This window comes from Rhinatrema bivittatum, chromosome 1 (genome assembly GCF_901001135.1).
Source record: "Rhinatrema bivittatum chromosome 1, aRhiBiv1.1, whole genome shotgun sequence".
Classification (NCBI taxonomy): domain Eukaryota; kingdom Metazoa; phylum Chordata; class Amphibia; order Gymnophiona; family Rhinatrematidae; genus Rhinatrema; species Rhinatrema bivittatum.
Window position 1 is genome coordinate 826,997,585 of NC_042615.1, and position 19,373 is coordinate 827,016,957.

Here is a 19,373-nt window from a genome sequence, read left to right on the forward strand (position 1 = left end):
TTGATATTTTCGTTATCATCAAAGTTTTTTTTTTTTATATATATATATTTGACTCTTGATGTGTTTCCCTTTATTCTTATTTTCATATTTTTCACATTTTTTGTTTAGTGTTCCATTTATTCATTTTTGTCTTTTCCTTTTTTGTCTTTCTTGGGATGTTGATAATCTTTGCATTCTGTTTATTATCCCATGTGTATATGGTTTTTTTTTAATTTAAATAGATTTTGGGGTATTTCCTGAGAATTTCTAATTGGTAACTTGCAGTGTCTGCAATTATTGTCTTTATTCGATATTAATTTTGGTTTGACTGGCACATGTTTAGGCTCATAAGGTTTTTAGTTGTTATAATTTGATAGTTTTGTGTTATACATTTATGGATTCATTCACATTTAATAATTAATAATTTCTGCATTTGAATATTTCCTGGTATATCTTATTTTGCTATAATTTTTGGTTTTTCTCTACTCTTTTTCACTTCTTTACAAGTTTTATTGATGAAAGATACAAAAGAGAACACAAAAAAGTTTATAAAAGGAACTTTCTGAGAGTGTAACACAAATTTAAGATTATGAATGGTTAATGTGAATCGTTATCAGGAGCTAAAGTTTAGTTTTACCTTAGTAGACCCAAGGGAAGTAGCAGGTATCTAAATGAAAGAAAAAGAGCAGTGAGATAGACACATTGCAGGTTGCAACACTAATAAAATATAAAACAGTATGATAAACACACTTATGAACAGAGGGAAATTGTAGGTATATCTCATATACCAGTCTGTATTTATCAGGCTCTTGGGCCTTGTTGAGGATCCATATGAGTTCAGTAGAGAGCTGCAGCAATCCCTCCAATCCAACTCTGTAATAAACTATTCTAACTGGTGTTTCAGCAGGGTCCGGGAGGGATCTGCATTCTGGCTGTCGGCTGCCAGTAATCAAAATGGCACCGATAGCCTTTGCCCTTACTATGTCACAGGGGCTACCTGTGCCATTAGTCAGCCCCTGTCACATGGTAGGAGCAATGGATGGCCGGCGCCATCTTCTGCTCCTACCGTGTGACAGGGGCTGACCAATGGCACCGGTAGGCCCTGTGACATAGTAGGTCAAAGGCTATTGGCGCCATTTTGATGCGAGGTAGGCCCAAAAGCCCAACAGAATGGAGGGTGAAATCATTCGTGGAACCCCGTTGGACCACCAGGGATGTTAGTAAGTCTTAGGGAGGGATCAGGATGGTAGGGGGGGGAGGGTTGTATTTAATGTATTATGGTGGATTTTAATGCTTGCGGTGTTTTTTTATTTAAAACAATAAAATGTGCCCCTCTCCCCGTACAAACCCGAAAAACAAATTTTCCTCGTATTTCGGGGAAAATCCGTTTCGGGGAGTGGGGGCTCACAAACCGTGACGAATTAGGCAATTTTGTTGAAATTGCCTAATTCTTGATAAACAAATGCACATCTGTAGTTTCTATGGCTTCATTGAAATTTAATAAATTGTGCATATGAAGAATTTCCAGTATATCTTATTTTTGTTTAATTTTTGGTTTTACTCTACTAAGTTTTTCACTTCTTTCTGTTTTATTGATGAAACATACAAAAGAGAACACAAAAAATTTTCTAAAAGGAACTTTCTGTGAGCGTAACACAAATTTAAGCCTCTAAATAGTTAATATAAATCGTTATTAGGAGCTAATGTTTAGTTTTACCTTAGTAGTCCCAAGGGAAGTAGGAGGTATCTAAATGAAAGAAAAAGAACAGTGAGATACGGAAGAAGCTCTCCTGGGAAGGTGAAACTATGTTTGCTTTCCATTAAAACCTTCCCTTTTACAGCCCCTAGGGGGAGGCTGTCACTGTGGGATCTCTGTTACAGTGCATGACCTGTCTCTACTAATATAGCGCAGGATTCAGTGTGTGTAAATGTTAGGGATGTGCATTTGTTTTGAACGAATGCGCAATCCGCAACGTATAGGTCCCTATTCGTTGCATTCGTGTGGTTGCAAAACATATGGCGAACCCACACAAATTCATCGTATCATAATGAATAAACCCCCACTCTCCTGACCCCCCAAGACTCGTCAAAAGGCCCTGGTGGTCCAGCAGGGGTCCTGGAGCGATCTCTTGCAAACAGGCCATAGGCCGCCTGTATTCAAAATGGCGCCGATAGCCTTTGCCTTTACTATGTCACTGGGGATACCGGTGCCATTGGTCGGCCCCTGTCACATGGTAGGAGCACAAGATGGCGCCAGCCTTCAATTGCTCTTACCATGTGACAGGGGCCGACCAATGTCACCAGTAGCCCCTGTGACATAGTAAGGGTAAAGGCTATCGGCGCCATTTTGAATACCGGCAGCTGACGTCCTGAGTGCAGGAGAATGCTTCAGGACCTCCGCTGGACCACCAGGGAATTTTGGCAAGTCTTGGGGGGGGGGGGGGGGGGTCAGGATGGTGAGGGGTTGTAGTTAATTAAATTTAAATTGTTGGGATGGGGGTTTTTTTTTATTTTAATGGGAAATGAATAACATATGTAACTAATGAACGATTCAGGGTCCCCTGAAAATGGATGCAATGGATTTGGGTCCTGAGGATATTGAATACCGAATTGAACATATCCATCCCTGCTGCACATCCCTAGTGAGGGCAAAGGCGATCGGCGCCATACTGGCAGTCGATCGCCTTTGCCCTCACTTTGTCACAGGGAGCGATGGTCGCTCACTGTGAAATAGTGAGGGCAAAGGCGATCGGAGCCATTTTGAAACCAGTCCAGTTCCGGCACCGGCACCGAGGGTATGATTGAAGAGATGGCTCCTGGACCCCCCGCTAGACCACCAGGTAGATGTAAAGGTTTTTTGGGGGGTAGGGAGGGTGGGAGAAGCAAAGGCGTAATTTGTAAAGGGTCGGGTTGGATTTTTTTTTATCGGGGCATTGGTGCCATTTTTATCAGTGGTAGCCAAAATGGCGCCGATGGCCCGAGAGCGGGAGATCGCGCTGGGACCTCCCCTTCCCAACTGTACCACCAGGTAATTTAACATTTGGGGGGGGGGGGGTTCGGGAGGGTGGGGGAGCGTAAAGGATTGATTTTAAAAGGTCAGGGTGGGTTTAGGGGTTGTTTTAGTGTGCCGGTTTTCCCCCTCTCCCCCCAAATAATTCCCGTACTCGATTTAACGATTTTTCATGATAAATAGAGGGAATTCCTATTGTATCGAGTCCCTTACCGATTAATGACGATTTTAAAATTATCATACGAAAATTTAAATCGTTAAAAAACGATTCACATCCCTACTGTTTATTGTCCCATGTGTATATGTTTGTTTTTTTTATTTAAATAGATTTTTTGGTATTTCCTGTCTATTTCTGATTGGTAACTTGCAGTATCTGCAATTATTGTCTTTATTTGATGCTAATTTTGGTTTGAGTGGCAAATGTTTAGGCTCATAACGTTTTTAGTTGTTATAATTTGATAGTTTTGTGTTATGTATTCATTCACATTTAATAATTTCTGCATTTGAATATTTCCCAGTATAGCTTATTTTGCTATAATACTTCGTTTTTCTCTACTCTTTTTCACCTCTTTACAAGTTTTATTGATGAAAGATACAAAAGAGAACACAAAAATGTTTTTAAAAGGAACTTTCTGAGACTGTAACACAAATTTAAGCATATGAACGGTTAATGTGAATCGTTATCAGGAGCTAAAGTTTAGTTTTACCTTAGTAGTCCCAAGGGAAGTAGCAGGTATCTAAATGAAAGAAAAAGAGCAGTGAGATAGGGAAGAAGCTCTCCTGTGAGGTGAAACTTTGCTCCTGGCAAAAGTTTTGCTTTGCATTAAACCCTTCCCTTTCATAGCCCATAGGAGGAAGGAGTCACATTGAGATCCCTGTTACAGTGCATGACCTGACCAGGGTTACACTTCAGACCCAGATCTTAGGATGAAATGTAAAATCCACCAAGACCCTCAGGAGATGATCTCATCCTCTCCTGGTTTTCCATTCGTTTCTAGGTCCCATTCTGCGTTTACATTATGTACAGGAATGTAAAATATTAGCAAAAACATTGTTCTCATATTAACAGTGAAAACCTGTAGCAGTATAAATGGTAATAGTATTTGTTGGAATAACTCAATATAACAGACACATAGCAGGTTGTAACACTAATAAAATATAAAACAGTATGGTAAACACCCTTATGAACAGAGGGAAAGTGTAGGTATATCTCATATACCAGTCTGTATTTATCAGGCTCTGGGGCATTGTGGAGGATCCATGTGAGTTCAGTAGAGAGCTGCAGCAATCCCTCTAATCCAACTCTGTAATAAACTATTCTAACTTGAAGTCTTTTAGAGCCTGGGGCTTAATATAAATAAAGATATATACAGAAATTGGTTTTCTGTGTGTAAATATAAGCATTAAAATGTCACAAAATGGCACCAGCCATCCAGTGCTCCTTCCATGTGACAGGGTCCGGCCAATGGCACAGATAACCTGTCACATGGTAAGGGCTAAGGGCCATCGGCGACATTTTGATTAGTGGCAGCCGACGGCCCGGGAGCGGGAGATCGCTCCAGGGACCCCCACTGGACTACCAGGTACCTTTAAAAAGTTTTTGGGTGGGTCGGGAGGGTGGGGGAAGCTAAGTGATTAGTTTTAAAGGGTCGGGGTGGGTTTTTTGTTTATCAGCTCGTTCGCAGCCAATAAGCAATACCGCGATCGGGCCCGATGAAAAAAAACCACATGTGAATCGGAACCGGAATCCGAACCGATTCCGGTTCCGATTCACATCTCTATTGAATATCACTGTGTGGGCTCGTCACGTCCCCGGGATATCTAACGCTATTCCTGATTCTCTTTCTTTTTGCAAGTGGTCCTTGTTTCAGGAGCTCGCACCAGAAGCGAATTAGCAGAGAGCGTCACTGCCGCCTTTCCTTTGGAGCTTCAGAACCCGGAAGCATGGAAGCTGCTCCTGGCATCCTTAGCTCCGTCCACCTGAAGCAGTTATGCGAAGTCAGGAAACAATGTTCTGTCCTTCCTGGTAAGTTAGGGTTGGTAGTGGGTCCGGTTTCGGATGAGCTCATTGTGCAGTTTGTTGAAAGCACTAGAGTAAGTGGGGCTTCTCAGGCTGCGGTCTCCAGATAGCTGTCCAGATTTTCCTTCTTCATGAGGGCCCATGGTTGGGGTTTTCCCATGGGGAGATTCTTGGTCTGCCAGTTAATGGCGGGGTAGGCTTGCGGTTCTCCCGCTGTGCTGGACAAACGCCTGTTACCCACGAGATTCTGAGACAACTGTGGCAGTCGTTGTCCAGTATTTCTGGCAGTGATTATTAATTTGGCTGTTTTGCTTTGCCTTTGTCTGGGCCTTTTTCAGTGCCTTTTGCATTAGTGAGTTGATTGCTAGGGCGACTAAGATGTCCGAGGCTTCTGGCCTCTTATTCCAGCATGTGTGCAGTAGTGCATATTCGGTGGTTCCTTTCATTAACAGATCCAAGATGGATCAGGCGGGTACAGGGTCATCCGTGGTACTCCATTCCATTCCTGGTTTGTGGAAATGCCCCGTGGTAGTCCATTCGTTCCTTGTTTATGGAACTGCCCCGTGGCTAATTCTTTCCCCTTCAGGTGGATTCACACAGTAGAGGGTTCTCATTTACTTGTTCGTTGAGACTTGAAGCACTTGAAGAAATACCAGTTTGAGGCGGTTCTGTGGGCCTGCTTGACTGTCTTAGATTTGGATACTTTGAGGTTTGGGACTCATTCTTTTCGAATCAGGGCAGCAACGTCTGCATTGACATCTGGCCTGTCGGGCGGAGTGATTCAAGGAATAGGGAGGTGGAAGTCGGACGCTTTTTCCGGGTACGTAACAATAGGTATTCCTTAGTCGCACATGTTATTAATTGTTTTCTCCTTGCAGGTGCTGTCTGCCGGGAGATAGTCATATGGATTGTGGGACACTCCTATTTGGCCTGGGCCCATTCACATGCTCAAGGGTGCCCATATGGGACACACTTGGACTTGGAGGGTTGGAGTGTGTGCGTTTGTTGTTTGGGGTGGAGGAGGATGTTTTGGGGGGAGTTGCTACTGTGTCTGCGATGGAGGCTTGATTGGCTCATCCCCCTGCATATTTGAATCATTCATCTCAGGGGAAATAATTGGGGTAGGATGTCTGGCTACAAGTTCATTAGTAAGGTGTGCAGGGAATTAATGTGCATGTCTTTCCTGCTGCCTGCTGCCGTTCTCTGTTGGTCGGACATAATTCCAAGACCTTCCGGGGTTAGGAATATGATTTGGAGTCGTCATTGTGCCAAGGCCAATCAGCAGATTGGTTCCTGCCTGACCGCGATGGGGATTTCAGATTTGACATGATTGGTCATGGGCTCTGGAGGCTGGTCTGTTGTGTGGGGACGGGCTCCATTTATCCTTTACTGGTTTGGACGTATTCTTGAATTCGCTGCAGGAGGCCATGTAATGTATTCGTCGTGGGGGTCCTGTGTGGTATTTTCGGGTCACAGGTAATTCATACCTGTGCCTGTGCTGAGTAGCCCAAGCCGATTGGGGTGCTTTGCCTTGGTTAACATTTTGTTTGACTTGACAGGGGTCATCTCAGGGATTCCTAGCAGAACAACTTGGTGCAGTTGTTGCTGGTACGACTCCTTGTTGAACAGTGGCGGGGGTCAATTTAACCGTCTCCTTGCTGTGTAGTGGCGGAGGTCGTGGGATACGATACAATTTGGTCACTTATTGCCTGGGTGTGCCCATCTTGCTGGTCGGTGGCGGATGGGAGTTTGTGGGGGATTTATTGTTACGGTTACATGGCTCAGGCTCCAGGGGTGTTTGTAATAAAGCTGCAGCTTGTTTGACTCCAAATTTTTGTAAGGTGAGTATTTATACAAAAGAGAACACAAAAAGAGTTATAAAAGGAACTTTCTGGGAGCGAAACACAAATTGAAGTCTATGAACAGTCAATGTGAATCATTATCAGGAGCTAAAGTTTAGTTTTACCTTAGTAGTCCCAAGGGAAGTAGCAAGTATCTAAATGAAAGAAAAAAAGCAGTGAGATAGCGAAGAAGCTCTCCTGGGAAGGTGAAACTTTGGCCTGTGTAAGATTTTTCTTTGTTTAAAACCTTCCCTTTTGTAGCGCCTAGGGTGATGGAGTCACAGTGGGATCTCTTTTACAGGGCATGACCTGATGTGGTTTACACATAAAGCCTGATGTGGGATTTTACTTTTATCAGACAGGATCTGAGGATAAGAAGTAAAAACCACCAAGACCAAAAGGAAACACCCTCATCCTCTACCGGTTTTCCTATCTCATCATCCATTAGTTTCTAGGTCCCATTCTGAGTTTACATTATTTACAGGAATGTAAAATATTAGCAAAAACATTGTTCTCATATTTAACAATAAAACCCTATAGCAGTAAAAATGGTAATAGTTTTTGTTGGAATAACTCAATATAACAGACACATAATAGTATACAACACTAATAAAAAATAAAAAAGTATGGTAAACACACTTATGAACAGAGGGAAAGTGTAGGTATATGTCATACACCAGTCTGTATTTATAAGGCTCTGGGGTATTGTGGAGGATCCATATGAGTCACTTTAGATATATAACTTTTGGAAAAGTTCTTGGAGGAGAAGTCCATTAACAGCTATTAATCAACTTTACTTAGGGAATAGCCACTGCTATTAATTGTATCAGTAGCATGGGATCTTCTTAGTGTTTGGGTAATTGCCAGGTTCTTGTGACCTGGATTGGCCACTGTTGGAAACAGGATGTTGGCCTTGATGGATCCTTAGTCTGACCCAGCATGGCAATTTCTTATGTTCTTATGTTATCAGGAGCTAAAATGTTGTTTTACCTTAGTAGTCCCAAGGGAAGTAGCAGGTATCTAAATGAAAGAAAAAGAGCAGTGAGATAGGGAAGAAGCTCTCCTGGGAGATGAAACTAAGTTTTGCTTTCCATTAAAACCTTCCCCTTTATAGCCCCTAGGGGGAGGCTGTCACTGAGGGATCTCTGTTACTGTGCATGACCTGATGAGGTTTACAGTTAAAAGTAACTTCTCACATCAGGCTTTATCAGACCCAGATCTGAAAGCATCACCAATACCATGAGAAGATGCTCTCAAACTCTCCTGGTTTTCCTATCATCATCAATTAGTTTCCAGGTCCCATTCTGATTTTGCATTATACACAAGAATGTAAAATATTAGCAAAACAAATCTTTATCACAGTTATCAATGAAAACCATTAATAGTGTAAATCATAGTGTGTTAGGGAGCGCTGGGAGAGCAGTCCCATTTCCGAGAGGTGTGTGTGTTCTTAGGCCTCGGCATGACCCCAGAAGACTCCAAGGCAGAACGAGGTAGATGAGGCATGTTCAAGCATGGGTGAAGACTGAAGGTCTGATCCTCTACGGCCCCTGCATGCTTCAAGAATACCAACAATTCAATGGTGGTCACTGAATGGTCTTCTGACCATTCCAAGCCCTTTCGGACATGCTGCTGGGTAACAGCAAGAAGCAGCAGGCCGGACAGAGGATGAGGGCAGATGGAGGCCTTGCAACATAGAAGGCTCTGGACGAAGACATGGAACTTGGAAGACTCTGGACGTGGACGAGGAACTTGGAAGGTTCAGACTTTGGCACGTCCCTCAGGGCGCCCTACACAGCACACCACAGGACGGACCCACGGGGCTGGTCACGGACAACCCTGTCCCACTGTTCACCCTACACAACCTGAGAAGGCTGGTCGCGGACCACGCAGAGAGCGGGACAAGTGCAGGAAGGGAACCCAGTCGAAACAAGACTCCAATGACGAGAACAGGAACTGGACGAAATGGATTTACCCAAAAAGGTGTCATCTGGAAGACTCGAGGAGCTGGAAGGTCAAGAGACTTGATGGAACTCTGAGCACTTGGGAGACTCAGACAAGGACTCAAAACTCAGGGATCAGAACAAGCGAAGGAGGAGCAGAACCATAGAACATCAGGAAGTGGAACATCAGGACGTCTGGACTTGTAACAAGCAATGGAGGGGGTGAAAACTCGAAACATCAGGACATGGAACATCAGGAAGCAATGAAGACTAGGAATCAAGACAGACATGGAGCTCCAATGAAGAATGAAGACGTGAAGGAGCGCTGGAAGACAGAACCTCCAGGGATGATAAACTCCGATGCAAGGCAAACTGAAGTGGAGATGAAGCCCTTTTATAGGGCTGAACCAGGAAGGCACCCTGGAAGACGTCATCAGGTGGGGCCCAGGGTGGATTGGCCTATCGAGGCTTCGAGCATGCCCCGGTGGGCCATTCACCCCAATCACGTGCGACCAACAGCAGCCATCTGCTTAAGTGCTGCTTTTGCATTTTCCCCGCAGAACCAGCCCCGGTTTCATGGGCCTATTCGCCGCACTTATCCCATGTCCCATCATCACCGAGGCCCCGCAGCCTTCATTCACACTTGCCCCGCTTGCGTTTTTGCTGGCGGGAGGCAGCCAGCACACTTCCTGCCCTGGCCTCACCGCGGGCTGAATGCCTGCCTCCCAGCTCCCATAGCTTTCCTCTGCGGCAGGCTCCTTTCATTCTCAAGCCGCAGCAAAAAGACATATAAAAACAAACAGATTCAGGGCTCACGTGGCTTAACAGACCTCGGGCCTTCCCACACCAATGGCCACCCCCTCCCGCTAAAGCAGTGCTTCTCAACCGGTGTGTCACGTGCTAACGGTCTCCCACTGCTCTTACCCCCTCTTCCTTCACCGAGCGAGAGGGACAATCTTCCACTGCTGCCATTGCCTCCCGGGCTATCAGCACGTTCAAGCCTGGATGGAAACGGCAGCAGTGTTAGTGGAGCCTGGCAACTGCGGCTGGGCCTTTTATTCTTCCCGCACCTGCACCCCTGGCCCGGAACAGGAAGTGATGTGCAGTGGGGTGCGCGGGAAGAAGAAAGAACCATGCTGCATGAAAAAGTAGCGGTGGCCCCGAGCAGTAGCGTGGGCCCAAAGCAAAATCAGAAGCAGCCAGAAATCGGCACAGGAGACAGCAGAACTAGCCTCCCGCGGCCGATGGGTTTCTTCTTTCTTGGCCTGCGGGGACTGGAGGAGGAGGCTGCTGCAGCTACCATTTGTGCTCGGGGAGGGGGGGGGGGCAGGAAATGAGAGAGCCAGCCAGCCTGTCTGTAAGTGAGAGCAGGTATGTGCGATTGAGAGTGTGCATGTGTAACTGTGACTGAGAGCCTGTCTGTAAGTGAGAGCATGTATGTGCGATTGAGAGTGTGCATGTGTAACTGTGACTGAGAGCCTGTCTGTAAGTGAGAGCATGTATGTGCGATTGAGAGTGTGCATGTGTAACTGTGACTGAGAGCCTGTCTGTAAGTGAGAGCAGGTATGTGCGATTGAGAGTGTGCATGTGTAACTGTGAGTGAGAGCCTGTCTGTAAGTGAGAGCAGGTATTTATTTATTTTTATTTATTTATTTATTTAAATGCTTTTAAAATATACCGACATTCATAGGACATATCATGCCGGTTCACAATCAACATTGCAAAGGAGGAAGAGGAAATTACAAATAACAGGGAGGGGGGAGGTGGAGCAGTGAAGGAAAAAGGAGAGGATGGGGGTCAGGTGACAGCAAGCGCAGAAGTTGCGGGAAGGAGAAAGGTAGTGAAGTGCTAGGGGAGAGAGAAATTCATAGGAACTGTGTTAAAAAACTGAGAAAAGAAAATTAACAAATTTACAAAATCAGCAATTCCCTAGGATGCATCAACGGATTAGAAGGGGTAAGGGAATTGGATGTGGCAGTGGTAGGGGTTTAGGTCTGATTGGAGTCAGGGTATGCTTGTAAGAAGAGGCAGGTTTTGATGCCTTTTTTGAAGTTGGGTAAGGAAGGTTCAAGGCGGAGATACGTGGGAAGAGAGTTCCAGAGGGAGGGGCCGGCTATGGTAAAGGCTCTCTCTCTGGTAGTTGAGTGGTGTGCTATTTTGAGGGGTGGGATGTGTAAAGTGCCCGCCGTGGAGGCTCTGGATGGGCGATTGGATGTACGGAAACGTGGTGTTTCCTTGAGCCATTCGTGGTCGTTTTTGTGAAGCACGTTATGGAGTATTGTAAGGGTTTTGTATTTTATACGGAAAGAGATGGGGAGCCAATGCAGTTCTTTTAAAATGGGTGTGATGTGTTCTCTCTTACGAGTGTCTGTGATGATTCGTGCCATGGAGTTCTGCAGGATTTGTAGTGGTTTAATTGTGGCGTAGGGCAGGCCTAGGAGAAGTGAATTGCAGTAGTCTAATTTTGATAGGATTGTGGACTGCAATACAAGGCGAAAGTCTTGAAGGTGGAGGAGGGGTTTGAGCTTTTTGAGGATGTGGAGTTTATAGAAGCCGGCTTTTAGAAGGGATTTGATGTGTGGATGAAAATTAAGGTGTTTGTCTAATACAACACCTAGGTCTCTTACAGATGGCAGGAGGGGGAGGGTTGTGGGGGTGGTTTTAGTAGTGACCTGTGAGGTAAACTCGAGTTTGTTGATGAGGATGATTTCAGTTTTTGTTGTGTTAAGAGCGAGTTGGAGGCTGTCTAAGAGAGAGTTAATGGAGGCAAGACAGGATTCCCAGAAGTTTAGAGTTTCTTGTAGGGTTTTTTGCATGGGGATGAGGATCTGTACATCATCCGCATACATGAAGAAATTGAGACCGAGGTTAGAAAGTAGATAGCAGAGGGGAAGAAGATATATGTTAAAGAGGGTGGAGGATAAGGAGGATCCTTGGGGGACACCCTGGAGGAGGGGTATGCGTGGGGACTCAGAGTTGTCAATGTTGACCAGGTATTCTCTATGGGTGAGATATGAGGTAAACCATGATAGTACAGTGCCAGAGATGCCGATTTCTGATAGCCGGGATAGGAGTATTTGGTGGTTGACAGTGTCGAAAGCAGCAGAGATATCTAGTATAGCGAGTAAGAATGAGGTTCCTTGGTCCATGCCTATATGTATGGTGTTGGTGACTGCCAGAAGGAGGTTTTCCGTATTGCGACCTTTACGGAAGCCGAATTGTGCGGGGTGCAGAATGTTGTGGTTTTCGAGGTAGTCAGATAGCTGGGTATTGACAACCTTTTCAAGTATTTTAGATACAAAAGGGAGGTTGGATATAGGCCGGTAGTTAGAGGGGTCTTTAGGGTCTAAGGTGGGCTTTTTTAGGAGGGGCTTGACTATTGCAAGTTTGAGTGGGTCTGGGACCTTGCCATATGTAAGAGAGCAGTTGATCAAGTCAGATAGGAGTCTGGATATGGATGTGGGAGAAGATAGGAGGGTCTTAGAGGGGATGGTGTCAGCAGAATGGGAAGCAGGTTTCATTCTTTTTAGAATGGTTTCAATTTCAAGGGTAGATGTTTGTTCGAACGTTTGCAGATTGGTTCTGGATGTTTTGGTAGGTAGGTGGAAAGTGGTGGGGGGCTTGGTGGTGAAGCGAAGGAGAATGTTGTCAATTTTGTTCTTGAAGAAATTAGCAATTTCTGTGCATTTCTCTTTGGCGTTTTGTTCTGGGGAGAAGGGGCGTGGGGGGGCAGTGAGATTAGCAACAAACGTGAAAAGGGCATTTGCATCGAATTGATAATTGTGGATTTTGGCTGCGTAGAAGTCTTTTTTGGTTTGGTTAGTGGCTTGATGGTAGTGGTGTAATGAATGTTTATATGCTGACTTGTGTGTGGGAGTGGGGTTTTTACGCCAGGTGCGTTCTTTGGCTCTAAGGTCCTGTTTGATCGTTTTGAGTTCTTTGGTGTACCATGGTTTTTTGTCTGTGTTGGCTAAGGGTATTTTTTTGTGTATCATGGGGCAGGCTTCCTCCGCTATCTTGGCATTGATGTTATTCCAAGATTGCAAAGCTGTGTTCGGGTTGGAGAGGTCCAGGGATTTGTTTGCTTTCTCAAAGGCACAGGAGATGTCTTCCGATGAGCAGTGCTTGCGGAAGGCAATAGTCTTGCTGGTGGCCTGAGTTTTATCTCGAGAGTGAGAGGATGAGGAGGGGGCATTGTTGTGGAGGTGGGGCGTTAATGATGAAATGATCAGACCAGGGGATGGGAGTGGAGGTAGGGGTGCTGTGTGAGGTGATGTGCTTGTTGACAAAGAGGAGGTCCAGTGTGTGACCAGCCTTATGTGTGGGAGAGGTGATGAGTTGCTTGAAGCCTAATGCTTGGAGGGTGATCATTAGTGTTTCACAGGCAGGTGTGATAGGGTTGTTGTCTGCATGGAGGTTGAAATCTCCGAGAATGATTGCTGCAGAGTCAAGTTTGATGTTGTTTGTTATATATTCTATGAGGGGGGGATGTGTCATGTTCAAGTAGGCCTGGGGGGGCGTAGATAAGGCAGATCTGCATAGTCTTAGATTTAAAGAGGCCAATTTCCAGTTTGTGGGGTGGTTTAGAAGGGTGGAGTTTGAGTTTGAGGTGCTTTTTAGCGGCGAGGAGTAATCCTCCCCCTTTTTTTTTGAGGCGGGGGATAGAGAAGATATCATAGGTCTGAGAGGGGAGTTGGTTGATGAAGACGTGGTCAGAATCTTTTAGCCATGTTTCAGTAATGGCACATATGTCGGGGCTGGCATCAGTAAGTAGGTCATGAAGAATTGGAGCTTTTTTGCAGATAGATTGGGCGTTGACGAGGGATATGACTAGTGAGGCTAGGCCTAAGAATTGTGTGAGGGGCGTAATCATGATGGGTATTAGTGATCTTTGGGTGATAATTGGGCAATGGCTGGTGGTATTTGTTTTGGGTCGGCTGGTGTGTGGGAGGATAGGGATGGTGAGACGGCACATCTCTGAGGAGGGAGACTTGCCAGTAAGAGGGGGAGAGGTATAAAGTGAGAGGGGGATGGAGGCAGGGAGTTATATCGACTGGAATGAAGGGCAGAGGTGCTTTGGCTCTTGGGTTTAAAGAGTCTGAGCTCTGGCTCTTATGTAACGTAGTTTGTGGTGCGGGGGGGGGGGGGGTTGAGAGTGAGAGGGTCAAGGGGGGTGGATGGTGGGGGGTAGGATGCTTTGTTTTCTCTGGGATTGGGGTGGGTACTGAGAAGAATGCTGTAGTGGGAGGTTATCAGGTGGATACAATACATGTGCAGAAAGCAGGTGGAAGCAGGCAGATATGCAATACAATAGATGCAGGTGGATGCAATACATGTGCAGAGTGCAGGTATAAAACAGAATGCAGTTGGAGTGCAGATAAAATACAGAAAATCATACAGAATATAATATAATACAGAATGCAGGTGGATATAGTACAAGTATGAAAATCAGTGCGAGATACAGGGCTAAGCACTGATGGTACAGTACAATAGATACAAGCTAGCAGGTGGGCCTTGCTGTCCGGCTCGGGGGGGGGGGGGGGGGGTAGGGCCTTACCCTGCGGTGGTATGCTGTTTGTTGTAGAATCCGACCGGGTCGGAGAGACTAGGTGGATAAGATCTGAGCTGGGAAGATAATAGTTATATTCTGTATGAAGAGTAAAGTGATCGTCATGCATGTGCGATTGAGAGTGTGCATGTGTAACTGTGACTGAGAGCCTGTCTGTAAGTGAGAGCAGGTATGTGCGATTGAGAGTGTGCATGTGTAACTGTGACTGAGAGCCTGTCTGTAAGTGAGAGCATGTATGTGCGATTGAGAGTGTGCATGTGTAACTGTGACTGAGAGCCTGTCTGTAAGTGAGAGCAGGTATGTGCGATTGAGAGTGTGCATGTGTAACTGTGAGTGAGAGCCTGTCTGTAAGTGAGAGCAGGTATGTGCGATTGAGAGTGTGCATGTGTAACTGTGAGTGAGAGCCTGTCTGTAAGTGAGAGCAGGTATGTGCGATTGAGAGTGTGCATGTGTAACTGTGAGTGAGAGCCTGTCTGTAAGTGAGAGCAGGTATGTGCGATTGAGAGTGTGCATGTGTAACTGTGAGTGAGAGCCTGTCTGTAAGTGAGAGCAGGTATGTGCGATTGAGAGTGTGCATGTGTAACTGTGAGTGAGAGCCTGTCTGTAAGTGAGAGCAGGTATGTGCGATTGAGAGTGTGCATGTGTAACTGTGAGTGAGAGCCTGTCTGTAAGTGAGAGCAGGTATGTGCGATTGAGAGTGTGCATGTGTAACTGTGGCTGAGAGCCTGTCTGTAAGTGAGAGCAGGTATGTGCGATTGAGAGTGTGCATGTGTAACTGTGAGTGAGAGCCTGTCTGTAGTGAGAGCAGGTATGTGCGATTGAGAGTGTGTATGTGTAACTGTGAGTGAGAGCCTGTCTGTAAGTGAGAGCAGGTATGTGCGATTGAGAGTGTGCATGTGTAACTGTGGCTGAGAGCCTGTCTGTAAGTGAGAGCAGGTATCTGCGATTGAGAGTGTGCATGTGTAACTGTGAGTGAGAGCCTGTCTGTAAGTGAGAGCAGGTATGTGCGATTGAGAGTGTGCATGTGTAACTGTGAGTGAGAGCCTGTCTGTAAGTGAGAGCAGGTATGTGCGATTGAGAGTGTGCATGTGTAACTGTGAGTGAGAGCCTGTCTGTAAGTGAGAGCAGGTATGTGCGATTGAGAGTGTGCATGTGTAACTGTGAGTGAGAGCCTGTCTGTAAGTGAGAGCAGGTATGTGCGATTGAGAGTATGCATGTGTAACTGTGAGTGAGAGCCTGTCTGTAAGTGAGAGCAGGTATGTGCGATTGAGAGTGTGTATGTGTAACTGTGAGTGAGAGCCTGTCTGTAAGTGAGAGCAGGTATGTGCGATTGAGAGTGTGCATGTGTAACTGTGGCTGAGAGCCTGTCTGTAAGTGAGAGCAGGTATGTGCGATTGAGAGTGTGCATGTGTAACTGTGGCTGAGAGCCTGTCTGTAAGTGAGAGCAGGTATCTGCGATTGAGAGTGTGCATGTGTAACTGTGGCTGAGAGCCTGTCTGTAAGTGAGAGCAGGTATGTGCGATTGAGAGTGTGCATGTGTAACTGTGGCTGAGAGCCTGTCTGTAAGTGAGAGCAGGTATGTGCGATTGAGAGTGTGCATGTGTAACTGTGAGTGAGAGCCTGTCTGTAAGTGAGAGCAGGTATGTGCGATTGAGAGTGTGCATGTGTAACTGTGGCTGAGAGCCTGTCTGTAAGTGAGAGCAGGTATGTGCGATTGAGAGTGTGTATGTGTAACTGTGAGTGAGAGCCTGTCTGTAAGTGAGAGCAGGTATGTGCGATTGAGAGTGTGCATGTGTAACTGTGGCTGAGAGCCTGTCTGTAAGTGAGAGCAGGTATCTGCGATTGAGAGTGTGCATGTGTAACTGTGGCTGAGAGCCTGTCTGTAAGTGAGAGCAGGTATGTGCGATTGAGAGTCTGCATGTGTAACTGTGGCTGAGAGCCTGTCTGTAAGTGAGAGCAGGTATGTGCGATTGAGAGTGTGCATGTGTAACTGTGGCTGAGAGCCTGTCTGTAAGTGAGAGCAGGTATGTGCGATTGAGAGTGTGCATGTGTAACTGTGGCTGAGAGCCTGTCTGTAAGTGAGAGCAGGTATGTGCGATTGAGAGTGTGCATGTGTAACTGTGAGTGAGAGCCTGTCTGTAAGTGAGAGCAGGTATGTGCGATTGAGAGTGTGCATGTGTAACTGTGGCTGAGAGCCTGTCTGTAAGTGAGAGCAGGTATGTGCGATTGAGAGTGTGCATGTGTAACTGTGAGTGAGAGCCTGTCTGTAAGTGAGAGCATTTTATTGAGATCATCTATGTAAAGTCAGAGAGGTGATGTGTGTGTGTGTATATAGAGAGACAATGGAAGTGACTGGTCAGGGAGATGACTGGAGTGTGTGTGAGAGAGAGAGAAAGTGATTATGGGAATGAGATGTCTGTGTATGTGGAGAGAGCTAGCATAGGAGTGAGAAATATGCTTTACATCCATAATTGTGGGTCAGGGAGGTTCCTGTGGATGCAAACTGTACTTTTACATTTAGCCCTATGATGTTCAGTGTGTCACGCATGTGAGAACCATCTGTCAGGTGTGTCCTGACAGAAAAAATGTTGAGAACCACTGCTCTAAAGCCCACTCAGACTCTCCTCTCTTGGGCCCTGCCTGGATTTTCCCTGACCACCAATGTAAGTAAAAATGTTTTTTTACTTATTCACAGAGGGGCGGATTTTCAGAGCCCTGCTCGCCGGTGAGCCTATTTTACATAGGCCTACCGGCGCGCACAGAGCCCCGGGACTCGCGTACGTCCCGGGGTTCTCCGAGGGGGGCGTTGTCGGGGGCGTGTCGGGGGGCGGCCTGGTCGTCGCGGCGTTTAGGGGGGCGTGTCGGCAGCGTTTTGGGGCGGGTACGGGGGGCGTGGCTATGGCCCTGGGCGGTCCGGGGGCGTGGCCGCGCCCCTCCGTACCCGCCCCCAGGTCGCGTCCCGGCACGCAACAGGCCCGCTGGCGCGCGGGGATTTACTTCTCCCTCCGGGAGGCGTAAATCCCCGGAGAAAGGTAAGGGGGGGGGTTTAGACAGGGCCGGGCGGGTGGGTTAGGTAGGGGAAGGGAGGGGAAGGTGAGGGAGGGCGTTAGAAGATTCCCTCCGAGGCCGCTCCGATTTCGGAGCGGCCTCGGAGGGAACGGGGGTAGGCTGCGCGGCTCGGCGCGCGCCAGCTATACAGAATCCATAGCCTTGCGCGCGCCGATCCCGGATTTTAGCGGATACGCGCGGCTCCGCGCGTATCTACTAAAATCCAGCGTACTTTTGTTGGCGCCTGGAGTGCCAACAAAAGTACACCTATTCGCGGTATTTGAAAATCTACCCCAGACAGAGGGGGAGAAAAGCAACATAAGTGAGAATGACTGAATGAATGAGGCAGTGAGAGTATGTATGTCAGCATGTGTGAGCATTAAGAGTGCAAGTGTGTCAGTGAGCATATGTGCAAGGGAGCGAATGACAGCATGTGTAAGTGTGCATAAGTCTGAGCATGTGTATGAGCGTGACTGGACAGATGAGTCAGAGTTTGTGTGCCACTAAGCATGTGTGAGTGTGACAGGGCGATAGTGTCAGTGAGCATGTGTGTGAGGGAGAGTGAATGAGTCAGCATGTGTGTGAAAGCATGCGTAAGGCCGTGAGAGAGAGCATGTGTGTCAGTAAGCATCTGTGTCAGAGCAAGCAAGCACATCAGTGAGAGAGGGAGGACTGTGTGTATGCATGAGTGAGCATATGAGGGTGATGTGTGCTAGAGAACAGCTAATTCATGACCATCCCAAGATGACTGGAATTAAAGTTCCCAGATATGGAGAACCAGGGATTTTTTTTTTTCTATCATTATCAGTTTTAATTATTGAATATTATTTGATGTCTGCTGTTTTTGAAATATTTTATTGGTGTTAGGGAAATTTTCAAAAATTTGTATATGAGTTAAATTACTGGAGGTTCTATTCATCAGAAGTTTTGAAATATATATTTTTAGTAAGATTTTCCTATTATGATTGATGTATTATAGTTCTTGAGTTTATTGTTTGATGTTTTATGAGGAATGATGGTATTTTCTGTTTTTCCATTGCTGCATTACATACAGTCTAACTTCTTGTGATTTCCAGGTCAGTTTGTCTGTGCATTTCTGTGTATACTTATGGTCCCTTTATTCTGTATTTGGTGACTTACCAAATTGTGTGTGTAATTGGGTACCCATGGGCCCGCAGATGCATATGTCCTGGGCCCCCTGGGTGGGGCCCAGGGCATATGCATCTGCGGGCCCTTTAAGTCTTGTAAGAAGGTGCGGACGCGTGCCTAGAGGCATGCTGGAGCAGGCAGAGCCCGGTGGCGGCGTCCATGCCGTGAGGGAGAGTGCAGAGGCGGCCCCAGGCCACAGAACAGGCCCCAGACAGGCACTAGCAGCTCTCTGCCGCTGAAGATGGAAGCATGAGGACTCGCGGCTCCTTGGTGCGAAGGATAGGAGGCAGGCTCAAGCGGTGGTCTCCGGACCGCAGATGCAGTGGTAATGGTGGCCTCCTGCCTGCATGGGTGGTCAGCAGCGCAGCTTCGGGCAGCACAGGAGTGGCAAGATGCTGGCGATATCGGCATGGAGAGCGGCAGTCCGGGCCACAAGAAAGGTGAGAGGCCTGCTTATGGGGAAACTCCACGAGCGGGAATTGCGACAGTACCACCTCCTCAAAGACCCCCTCCTCAAGCTTCTTATCAACAGCTAGAGGGGACATGGTTTCAGTCCATACAAACAGTGGGAGAACAAAGGTACAAAAAATGGAAGCTTGCATTTCCGGGGACTGGAGCGAAGCAGGAACAAGAAACTGCAGACATGAAACAAAGCCACACAACATGAAAAAAAGGCACAAAGCCAAGAAAGACGATAAAAACAGCACAAGCCAAACAAGACAAAAAAACAGCACAAAACCAAACAAGACAGAGCCAAAAACAAGGAACAGCAAAACAAGCACAGCAAGAAACAAACAAGGAAACCTGTTGCAGC

At 46.6% G+C, this 19,373-nt stretch overlaps 1 protein-coding gene across 1 annotated transcript in view; it reads right to left on the reverse strand.

Moving 5' to 3' along the window:
• Positions 1–19,104, reverse strand: part of LOC115073532 (uncharacterized protein PB18E9.04c-like) — a 95,456-nt gene extending 76,352 nt beyond the window's left edge. The window contains exons 1-6 of the mRNA XM_029572038.1: positions 19,051–19,104; positions 7,841–7,870; positions 6,976–7,005; positions 3,697–3,726; positions 1,697–1,726; positions 617–646 (exon numbers count right to left, since the gene is read on the reverse strand). Coding sequence (XP_029427898.1) covers positions 617–646; positions 1,697–1,726; positions 3,697–3,726; positions 6,976–7,005; positions 7,841–7,870; positions 19,051–19,104 — 204 coding nt within the window. The remainder of the gene's footprint in view (positions 1–616; positions 647–1,696; positions 1,727–3,696; positions 3,727–6,975; positions 7,006–7,840; positions 7,871–19,050) is intronic.
• Between the last annotated feature and the right edge of the window lie 269 nt (positions 19,105–19,373).